At 38.7% G+C, this 11,264-nt stretch overlaps 1 protein-coding gene and 4 non-coding genes across 5 annotated transcripts; all 5 read right to left on the reverse strand.

Annotated features, from left to right (window-relative positions):
* Positions 1-1,900: 1,900 nt before the first annotated feature.
* rps3 (ribosomal protein S3) lies at positions 1,901-11,120 on the reverse strand. Its single transcript, XM_088079337.1, has 7 exons — positions 10,992-11,120; positions 9,305-9,435; positions 7,827-7,920; positions 6,001-6,095; positions 3,827-4,014; positions 2,665-2,868; positions 1,901-1,977 (listed from the first exon to the last, which is right to left on the reverse strand). Exons 1-6 carry the CDS (start codon positions 11,019-11,021, stop codon positions 2,669-2,671), a joined length of 738 nt encoding a protein of 245 aa, XP_087935463.1. The 5' UTR covers positions 11,022-11,120; the 3' UTR covers positions 1,901-1,977; positions 2,665-2,668.
* Positions 2,406-2,553, reverse strand: LOC121965664 (small nucleolar RNA SNORD15). The gene has a single exon (XR_006107507.2). It is a non-coding gene; the product is annotated as a small nucleolar RNA SNORD15 (small nucleolar RNA).
* On the reverse strand, positions 4,833-4,982 carry LOC121965665 (small nucleolar RNA SNORD15). Its single transcript, XR_006107508.2, has one exon. It is a non-coding gene; the product is annotated as a small nucleolar RNA SNORD15 (small nucleolar RNA).
* Positions 7,296-7,445, reverse strand: LOC121965666 (small nucleolar RNA SNORD15). The gene has a single exon (XR_006107509.2). It is a non-coding gene; the product is annotated as a small nucleolar RNA SNORD15 (small nucleolar RNA).
* Positions 8,987-9,136, reverse strand: LOC121964386 (small nucleolar RNA SNORD15). Its single transcript, XR_006107353.2, has one exon. It is a non-coding gene; the product is annotated as a small nucleolar RNA SNORD15 (small nucleolar RNA).
* Positions 11,121-11,264: the final 144 nt, after the last annotated feature.

Below are 11,264 nucleotides of genomic sequence, written 5' to 3' on the forward strand. Positions count from 1 at the left end.
ACAAAATTAGTGATAAATTGGTGAAAATGCAAGCTTCTACCAGAAGATGCCAATGTAGAGCGAACAGGTTTCAAAACGTTTCAAAGCAATGGTTAAAAAGTTTTGAAACGTTTCAAAGTTTCGAATTTGCCATCTCTATCATCTTGACTCGTCCAGGTGCTCACCGGGAGTTAAAAAAACAAAAACACTGCTCATCAGGTAGGAGCCAGGGGGCGTGGCCTAACCCGGACCTGATGTTTTAGTGCTGTGAAGATGAGTCACTCTGCGGTAAAATCTTTGACCGTTCCCAAAGTCTTCCTAACTAGAATGTGAAAACTGAAACAAACGTGCAGACTGATCAAGTTCTATGTTGTATTTTCCAGGGTACCTAAAGCCTCAGGCAGGTGGGATTGAGGACTTTTAATGTCAATTATAATGAACTTTAAGACCAATTTCACTATTACAAAAACTGAAAAAACAAAACAAAACGAAGTACAAATCTATGGAGCCCCTCTGCTGACATTTGATAAAAACAAAAAAAAAATAAAAAAATGATAATTATCTTGTGGCCATGCATTTTTAAATCAAATGTCACCAGAGGGGCTCCATATGAATCATCACTTAGGGTTTGGGACAATTTTGCCTAGATTACACGAGTTTTTGGTGATGTTAACGCGAGAGGCATTCAGTTTTGTTTTTTGTTTTTTGTTTTATTTTAATTGTACAGTGCAAAATCAGGAAAAAAAACAATTTGTTGAATCCTTCTTCTCATATCCAAGTATTTTTAGGACTCTGCTAGATTGATTTAAGACATTTTAACGATTACCACTTAAAGAATAAAAAAATCTTTTTAAGAATCTGCAACAACCCCTTTAAAAACAAAAAATGTTATGTTGTAACCGTTTCTTGTGTTTGCAATATTGAAGTACTTGACACCCAAGATTCTCAGCGTCTGACCAAATGTCTCCTTTTTAGGAATATAATGTTGAGTAACAGACAAATGTTTTTGCAGAACATTATGCAGAACAATGAAAATGACTTTTGACCTTTAGGATATAAAATATCATTGCCTCATGATTTTATACTGTTAGACATTTGTGTGAAATTTAAGCAATATAAATTGTGTTTGGGCCAAAAACATATTTTTTGAAGTCACAGTGACACTAAATTCAAACAGAAAAACCAAAAACATTGCTGGCCCAGAGGCATAGCCTAATGAAAAATGTTACTTTTTTAAATCACAATTCATAATCATAAAACAATTATATTATGTAAAATAAAAAAAAACAAACAAGCAACAACATCAACTAAATAAACAACGAAATGTCCTCAAGAAAGTGCCAAAAATTTGAATAATTTTTTCCTCTTTTATTCTTTGACACTGTGTAAACAAAACTGTTACATTTACATTGTTCTGGGTGCCACTCTCATTCTGGGATTTTGCTTTGGAATTTTTCATTTTTACTATTTTCCACCTGATGATGTCATGCTTACCATATTTGCCATATGGAGAAAACATATTTCCACTAGGTGCACTGTCACAATCAACGTTGCCACTAGTCATTGACATATTCTTGGCTGTGATCATTTTGTTTTTTCTTTGCATGTATTTTATTGATTTATTTATCCCCTATCTAGAAACCTGGCATTTAAAAAGGGTTAAAATTCTGAAAAATAATGTATATTTGATATTTCTGGGCTGATGTTGGTTAAAGAAATAAACTCAATGAAAATAAAAAACAATATTAAGGTATTATTTTTTTCAAAGCTTGATTTTGTGAAGCTCATTTTTTGTGCAGACTGATATAAGCTTATGTAATATCAAAGTGGGCCCTAAGGGTTAAACATCTGAGTGACAAGCAAACTAACTCATGTATGAACTATGTAAACAAAAAAAAAGTGACCACAAAAACTTTAAAAGTGTATTTTCCAGATTTTATTGTTTTTGTACACAAAAAACAGAGGATCTTGCTTCCATCTGGTGGAGATCTTGAAAACCTGTAAAAGACAATAAAACCTGAATTAATCCCACTAATCCAAGTTATTAAAACAAATCTTCATAACCACAACAAAAGTTTAATGTGTCATGCAAGAACTGTTGCTGTGTAAATGGCCCTTTGAGGCTCTGAAAAGATGCCACAAGAGCGTGACAACGTGAACTGAAAAGATGAAAATAAGCCGATTCTGGTCAAACCAACAGCTTGGGGCATCCCCATTAAACATATTAGCAATTTTAAGCACATTAAGGAAAAGAAATTTTCAAAAAATGCTGCGAAACTATTTTAACCTTCAGTTTAGGTCGAGTTTCGCTTTATTTGTAGTTTATTTGGTACTGAAAGCAGAGCCACCTTGCTATGGTTTACAGCTCTGATTCAAACGTCACTGATGTGTCCTCAGTAATTTTCAGGTGCGTGCGCTGTTTCTTCCCTTCTCAGACAAATGCCTCGATGTCTTCAACCAAAAAGGACTCTCAGCTCTGAGGAACCGGAGCAGAACCACAGAACGTGAATCTGCACCAGTGACCCCCAGAACTGGAGAGTCCTGTTCCGACTCGTCATCGTATCTTCACTGAAGGGAGGGACCAAAAAAAAAAAAGACTATAATCTGCTTTTATTTTTTGCCATCTTGCTGTTATTGCAAGAATATCCTCAAATTCCGCTGGCGATGGGATCGTCGGTTTCTTACCCTCTTATGCGGTGGGTACAGGTGTTCCCTGGGGCATGACGGGCACCTCTGGCTTGGCACCCTTCTGCTCAGACATGGGTGTGGTGGGCAGGCTCTCCTCCTTAGGCTCCACAATGCTGACGTGGTCTGGCAGGGGCTTCTTGGGGCCAATCTTACCGCTGGGGTCCCAGGGCAGCATGATCTTGACCTTGATGCCCAGCACACCTGAAGATGATCGACAAGCACATCAATTCACAGGTACTAGCCCCAAAAAAGCCAACAAAAAAGCTATAAAGTACAGAGCTAAAATACAAAATAAAGATAAAAAGTATTATTTAAGTTACTTCCAGTACCAATCATCAGGTTCAGTGTCTCAGGTGTCAGAAAGTGTTCCAGTGACACTTTGAAACTTGGGAGGGGTTTTCAGGGCTCCCACACAGTCACAAAATTTCAAAACCTTTCGATGAATTCACAAGGACCGAAAAAGAAATTCTTTTTCTCTTGCCCCACTTTCCCAGCATTTTTGAAAAATAAACGATAAAAACTCTATTCAAACATTTTCAATCAATCCATTTCAGAATCCCACATGAAGTGTTCAAGGACAGTCAGACATTTTCAAATTGTTTAACAATTGTTTTCTTTAGTCATTGTCAGTCATTTTGCCGATTTCAAAAGAAAAATGTACCTTTCAAAAAACTTGAGGTAAAAAAGAAGGGCAAAATTTCAGTTTTTCGATCAAAAAAATTGACAAAAAACATGCCCGTGGGTATGAAAAGCTTGTTTCCTTTTAAAAATCAGTGATCCATACACTTTAAGCCCAAAGTGCTTGAAAATGTATTTGACATGTTTAGTGGGCATACATGAGGAGAGAGACGAACCGCTCAGAGAAAATCAATAAACACACATGATGAACAAAAACATAACCAGAACGCTGTCACGCGTCAACACATATTAAAGCTATGTTACGTCGTCAGCTACAGAAAATTAATACACCGTTATGTTACATTAATGTAGTTTATTATGGACAACATATAATGTAATTTTTACTAGTTCCATGACTTTTTCATGATTGTGAAATTCCATGACTTTTCCAGTTTTTCAGGACCGTGGGAGCCCTGGTTTTCTGCAAACATCAAAATAAAAACGTGTTCCAGAAACGCTGAGCTGGTCGAGCTGTACTCACCCTGCCTTAGCAGGACGTGACGGACTGCTGTGTCGACGTAGTAGTTGACGGGGTCTCCACTGTGGATCATCAGGCCGTCCACAAACTTCATGGACTTGGCCCTCTGACCCCTCAGCTTGCCGGACACCACGACCTCGCAGCCCTTAGCGCCGCTCTCCATGATGAACCTCAGGACACCGTAGCATGCCCTGAAAGAGTCAAGGGGTGAGAACAGTTTTAACACACAACATTTAATCGAGACTTACTGCTGAGCAGATGCACAAAGGCTCAACAAAGAGCCGACACCATTGTGAGCATTTATACTCATGCAGTGGTGTGTCTGCGTCGCTCTGAAGCTACACCTCCAAAACTTATTATCTAAAAAAAAGATAATAAATAAAAATCAGTTGAGCAGCAGGGTTTCACACACATTTATTTATTTGTGGTAAGCTGCCACAACTAACTCATTTGCTGCCACAAATACATTAAATATATACGCCATGCTATAATTCATTGCACAGCAGAGCGTAATGTTGTCACAAACGGAGCAGCAGTGAAAGTGAAACTCGGCTGGTCATTGTGCTGGGTCTTAAAAGTTTGCCTTCACTCACTCTGCACTCTTCTTTCCTCTTATCCATTGATCTGATCAGCTCTGACTGGAACTGATCAATAAGTGGCACAAACTGCTGCTGAGGAATAACAATAAGTCATGAAGAGTTTCGCTTTTGCGATGTTCACAGACGGGCAAAAGCTAGAATTTAGATGTGGCACTGAATGATAAAAAGGGACACTTGCACACAAAAAAAAAACCCAAAACAAAAACACCAACACCGTCCCACATAGATTCTGATTCTGTGGGAAAACACTGTCCAGCAACATTTACAAACAAACTGCACTGTTACAAAATTTCACTCCATTTTAACTCTTGCTTGGGTCCAGACCTCTGAATCTGGTTCAAAGGTTATCTGCATGGACTTTTGATGACATTAGAGTCGGGTGGATAAGTGTGTACGTGTGCCGTTTCAACCCTTCTCAGACAAATGCCTCGATGTCTTCAACCAAAAAGGACTCTCAGCTCTGAGGAACCGGAGCAGATCCACAGAACGTAAATCTGCACCAGTGACCCCCAGAACCAGACTGAGTCCTGTTCCGACTCGTCATCGTATCTTCACTGAAGGGACAGAAACTGGGACACTGAACAAACACTTCACCCTGAGAGCAAACACAAGGCTCCGTACGACAGATGACAGCTTCTGTTATGAACTTTACTTGACATGGTCTAATCTCCTCTGTCATACTTGCTGCCTCCACTGTGCATGTCTGGTGTTTTTTTGTTTATAATAAAAGAAAAAACGTGTCTTTATTGTCTGCTTGCTGATGAAACACTGATTTTCTACTATTGGGGACAAAAAAAACATGTTTTCATCACTTTTCAGTATTATATACTAAATTATTCAACTCTAATCTTAAAACATCCAGTTCACAAATGTCACAGCAAAAATGTTACAAGATTCATCCAAGGCAGCAGATCATAAACTCTTCAACCTCCTTCACATCACTTCAACTATCAAAAACCATTTACTGGGATTCTGAGCGTCTGCATATATTAACAGCGAAGAAGGGGGCGGTGAGCAGACGAACTTAAACCTCCTGGGTGTTGGGTTCAATGACCTTTCTATGCACTGTTCTATGCAAACAGCAGCACAGCATACAAACTCCAACAAATCTCAAATTTAAGATGTACATACACTCACATACACTGAAATGACATGACATTTGTCCTCTGCAAAACCCCCAAAACAAAACAAAAAAAACACCACCAATATCCAAATCCCTTAAGTCAAAACTGAACACCTAACCAATTAACGAATATCCGAATATTTGGGTCCAACCCTACAATCAGAAACTTGTGGGAGAAAACACAAGCAGCCAGAGCCAACCAATCACAGTATTTACTGTTGCCAAAGTCCCTGCATGTAGGAGCATGGAAACTACCTTTAAAATAACATTTCTGATTTGATGCAAAGAAAGTTGGACCCCTGCAGTTAAGATATACTAACAATTTCCTGTCTTTAAAGTTCAAAATACTGCATTTCATTTTTTAGATAAAGAGCAGCTGCAAAAATAACATGCAGAGCAACATGCTGAATGCTTCTGACAGTAAATCCTACTAGTTAGTGTGCAGCACTGCTTACCTACGCACAGCCAGGCCTCCCAGCAGCTTGTAGCGCAGAGACTCGGCCTGAGCGATGGCGCACAGACCACGGGTGGCGACCTTCTCAGCATACAACTACGAAAGAGAGGAGACGGTTCCAAGGTCAAACTTCCTGCATGCTGTCAATGCAAAACTGCCAAAATTTCTCTTAGACCAACTGGTAAGTCAGAGTACCGGTGTGCTTTCATTAAATTAAATGTTTCTTCCTTGACTTCACGTGCACAACAGCTCACTTCTAGTTAGAGCTGGGTGATGTGGAAAAAAGTCTTCAATCTTAATATAATAACTTACCTACCTTCTCCTAAGTGAGATATAAAGATATCATAAGGTTCATTTCGGTTGAATTTTTTTCTTCTGTCAGACATTGAACATGACAAATATACTGTAAAACAGGCATCGCCTACTGACGGACCCATTCAACTGAAATTCAAAGAGGTCCAGGTGCTTAAATTTCCACCCACTTCTGAACCTCATACCTAAAATCAATTATCACAATTAATTGAACATTTTACTTCGATTACAATTACTGAACAATTACTTTTCTTTTTTTTTTTGGGTGGTTTGTTTTTTGCCCTCATAGTCCACTGACAGTTTCATTTGACCACGGTGTGTTGGAGTGTAATACACATATTACATACAATCATTTTACTCAGGCAAAATTAAATACATTTTCAGTAGACCTACTTCTCCTTCAGCTGCAAACAGCCTGCCGACATTCCCAGTTAGAGAAAGGGTGAAATTAAGGTAAACGCTTGTAGCCCCAGGCCCCCAAAACATTACATCTGCCCCTGGTAATAATACCGAGAGCTCAGCGCGAGCGGCTGGATGAGACATGGAGCGATGCATCCTGGTCTTTCTAAATAATTCATCCAAAGTCTGATTCAACCTGAAACTAACACAAAGCAGTCTGTAGATGTCTAAAGAAGTCACTTTCCACCTGCTCTGAGGAGAAGCTGCGCTCTGTTTGTCTCTCACTGCGCTGCTGTCGGACCATCAGCCATTTGATCCGCAACAGTCGGTTGTCAAACACTCAGCTGTATTCTGGAGTCTAAGTCGTTCGCTGCATTTGGTTCGCTGCCGCGCAAATTCTTATTATCATTGCTGTTCCTGTTGTCTGTCAAAACACGGCTGGAATGCGTTCTATTGACATTCTATCAACTACGTCTCACATCTCAATCGTTATTTCGGGACTCATATCGTCATCGTTTTATTGCCCAGGCCTACTTCTAGTACTACTACGGTTGGAGATGCAGATTTCACTCCAGGTGCCTCCACCCTTCTCAGACAAATGCCTCTGTGTCTTCATTTGAAAAAGACTCTCTGATCCCAGGAACTGGAGCAGAACCACAGAACATGGACCTGAACCAGTAACCCACAGGACCAGGCTGAGTCCTGTTCTGTCTCGTCATCGTATCATCACCGAAGGGAGGACGACCAAGATTGTGAAGCCTTTCCATCTGTTAGCTTTATTCTAAAAATAAAACTGCATGGGTCTTAAAATGTGACCACAGTAATAAAAAAAAAAAAAGGTTTGATCGCCTAGCTCGTTCATCACCTCGGGTACGTTATAGTCTATAATAGTGATTTGATCACGAGAACGCTATGGCAGAATGTTTATTTTAATAACCCAAATGGAGCCGATACAAGCACCGTTAAAATTCTGGATTGATAGGCAGTATCGGTAAAAGTAGTACCATTAAAATCTTAATGACACCCACCGTGTTTTAAAATACGCTGTTATACAACATTTTCCTTCTGCATTAAGAATGACTGATCGAGCTGCATTAACATGTTTGCTTCTCTTACCTCCACGCTGCCCTCAGGGAAGCCAAACCTCTTCTGGACCACAGCGGTCAGCTCTCTGATCCGACGGCCCTTCTCTCCCAGAACATTCTGGGTCCTAAAGACAATTTAAAACACTTGTGTTAAACAAGGCAAAACGTCAGCCGTCATCAGCGTCAGTTTTTTTTTGCGTGACAATGCTGAATATTATGACGTAACCATGATCTTGAAATTTTAACGTCTTGACAGGTTTGCTCTCATCAACTCTACAGTAAGTTTTAAAATACACCGTCTGAACAAAATTGGTACATTCACACTGTTAAGTTAAAAAATGCACCAAAACCCATTCAAATTGCAATTTGATCCCACAGCCATCGAAGCGTTCAAACATGCATTGCATTATTTCTGGGTGTCAATCTGGGCTTTTGCCATGGAATTTGTCATTTATAACATTCTCCACCTGATGATGTCATTTTCTACCATTTTTGGCATATGGAGAGTATGCTTGCTATTTCCACTAGGTGCATTGTCAAATCATTGACATATCCCAGACTGTGATTAAAAAAAATCGCCTTTGCATGTAATATATTGGAAATAATTCACCTTTTAGTGTTTTTTTCCCCATCTAAAAACAGTGGCATCATGACAAAAACCTGGCATTTAAAGGGTTAAAATTCAGAAAATTAATGAATATTTGATATTTATGATATATATATATATATATATATATATATATATATATATATATATATATATATATATATAGAAAATGTAACTCAATGAAAGTTTTAAAAAATATTAATGTATAATATCTTTCAAAGCTTGACTGTGAAAAGTGCATTTTGTGTGCAGAGCGATATGAGCGTGAAATATTAAAGCGGGTCCAAATGGTTACGCCCCTGTACTAGAGCAAAAAAAAAAAAAAACTCCCAACAAAAAACAAAAACCCTAAACCAAAGGAAATTTAGGGGTATAGATACTGACTATTTTTGTAATTAAACAAAAGGAGTTCAACTAAATCCTGTGAAAGCACAATTTTAATAAAATAGCTTTATTTCTGCCCTAAAATTTTGCTGCTGTTGCCAACAGAACCTCGTTTAGTTACACTTTGAAAAAGACAGTTCGGTTCTGTCCGTTCACTTTACCACAAAGTGACTTTCAGTCAGTAACTATACGTGTTCGACCCTTCTCAGACAAATGCCTCGATGTCTTCAACCAAAAAGGACTCCCAGCTCTGAGGAACTGGAGCAGAACCACAGAACGTGAATCTGCACCAGTGACCCCCAGAACCAGACTGAGTCCTGTTCCGACTCGTCATCGTATCTTCACTGAAGGGACAGAAACCGAGACACTGAACAAACACAAGGCTCCGTATGACAGATGTCAGTTTCTGTTCTGAACTTTAATTGACGTCATTAAATCACTTCTGCAGAAAATATCTCACACATGCAGTTTTTTTTTTTTTAAACCTTCTATGTTTATCATAAAGTCTGGACACTCACCTTGTGGCCAGGATGATGATCTCAGTCCTGGTTGGAGTCACACGCACCTCCACACCTGAGTAGCCATCCTCAGCAAGCTCGCGAGTCAGGAACTCGTTCAGCTCGGCCTTGAAGATACCGTCTGAGACGAACTGAGGAGAGAAGACAAGCTCAGTTAACCTATGATAAAAGTGACCATCAATCAGAAAGAAAAAAAACAGACTGAGTCCAGAACACGTCTTTCATCAATGATAGAAATGGATTAAAATGATTGATTCATCTAATTCTGATCGATCTCCATCATAAAGTGCAGTATATTGTTTATTTAACATGTAAAATAGTACACTTGCTGCAACTAAACAGGCAACAGCACTAAATGTCTATGGTGTTGACAAACCCCAGTAACAGCAGAAGATATTTTATTACTTTTACTAACAAGCAGAAACAACTGTTAAACTTAGTTTGCTAAATTTTCCAGCAGCAACATCACCTGCTCCATCAGCAGCAGCAGCAGAGGGAGGACAAAAGGAACGATACTGACTGCCATCTGTTTTCCAGTAACTCTAAACTTCACTCAGGATTACAATGATGAGAATTTTACTTATTTCATTGCCATTCTATATTAGTGTCCAGTGAGATATTAAGTTCATAGAGTGGTACTGCTGTTTTATAATGACTTCTCTAGAAACAACATTAAGTTATAAAATAATAATAACATCGAAGCCAGTTCTGAATTTGTTCTTTTAAAAAAAATAATTCCTTGTGCAAGTTGCACAGCATTATTAATCTTACACATCTAAGCAAAACTGGTATTTTAACTGCAATATGCCTAATCGCATTGGAAAGTGAATGGATTCTGGAAATCAGCAGCAGCCCTAATCAATGAGGGATTACTTTATCTCATTTATGTAAGTGAGCTAACATCTGATCTAGTCAAAAACAAACTCGAAAAGAGTACACAGTGACAGCAATCATTTATATTATTTCAAATATTTGAACTCTTTGAGATTCATGTATATAAGTTCGGCAATTGAGCTGTGACTTACGAAGTTTTCAAATAAACGGTGTAGTTTAGCAAGTATAAATACCCATCAGATAACCAAATATTACCACGTCAGATTTTATGTAAAAGTTTAACTTTAATACACTGAAATACGATGCTGTCAGATAGTTTGCAGACATTTAAATATACCCACACTGTCCTCTGCAGCCATCAGATGTTCTGATCACACATTACAACCTACATGTTTATGTAATTATTAATCAAACTCGTTAATATTTGCCGGTTTATATACTGCAGCTAAGCTAACTCCTTCAGCTCCTGTTCATCTGACTGTGAAGCTAACTCATGCTAACTGAACCACAACATAAAACCTAATAAAAACACTACAAGGGAGATATTTGAAAATGTTTGAAGTCTGGAAGAATAGTTTAGCACACTCGCCGACGGGGTGATAAATTAATCCAGCGCTCGTGTCAGTGTGAGCCGGTTTGTAACTCACTCCGGCCGCGCCGGACAGAGCCATGATCACCAAATGAGGAGGACGCGGGGCCGGCAGCATCTGGATTAATCCTCCGCGGACCACAGGCGGACTAACCCAACTAACACCAAGATGAACGACAAACTGTAGTATCCGACACAGAATGACCCCATTTTTTTGCAAACCGGCCGTTTGTGTGATTAAAACTGAGATAAAACAGCGCTAACCTTCCTCTTCTTGGAGATTTGCACCGCCATCTTCCAATAGGCCGTAGACAGGAAAGGACCCTCTGAGGACGCGGAAATGCTTTTATACCAAAGTGATCGACTTCCGGTGACGAAGTGCCCCTGGGTCTTGTAGTTTTTATTTAAAAGGCCGCAATACCTTTTTAATTTAATTTAATTTAATTTAATTTAATTTAATTTAATTTAATTTAATTTAATTTAATTTAATTTAATTTATTTTTTTAGATATCAGCAGTAAAACTGAATAATTTATAT

This window comes from Plectropomus leopardus, chromosome 6 (genome assembly GCF_026936395.1).
Source record: "Plectropomus leopardus strain MGB_pleo_1.0 chromosome 6, ASM2693639v1, whole genome shotgun sequence".
NCBI lineage: Eukaryota > Metazoa > Chordata > Actinopteri > Perciformes > Serranidae > Plectropomus > Plectropomus leopardus.

Coding starts and splice junctions, on each gene's coding strand:
- rps3 (XM_088079337.1), bottom strand. CDS start 11,021: ATGGCGGTGCAAATCTCCAAGAAGAGGAAG. Junction 7,921..9,304: donor ATCATCATCCTGGCCACAAG/GTGAGTGTCCAG, acceptor AATTGTCTTTAG/GACCCAGAATGTTCTGGGAG. Junction 4,015..6,000: donor GGAGGCCTGGCTGTGCGTAG/GTAAGCAGTGCT, acceptor TGACTCTTTCAG/GGCATGCTACGGTGTCCTGA.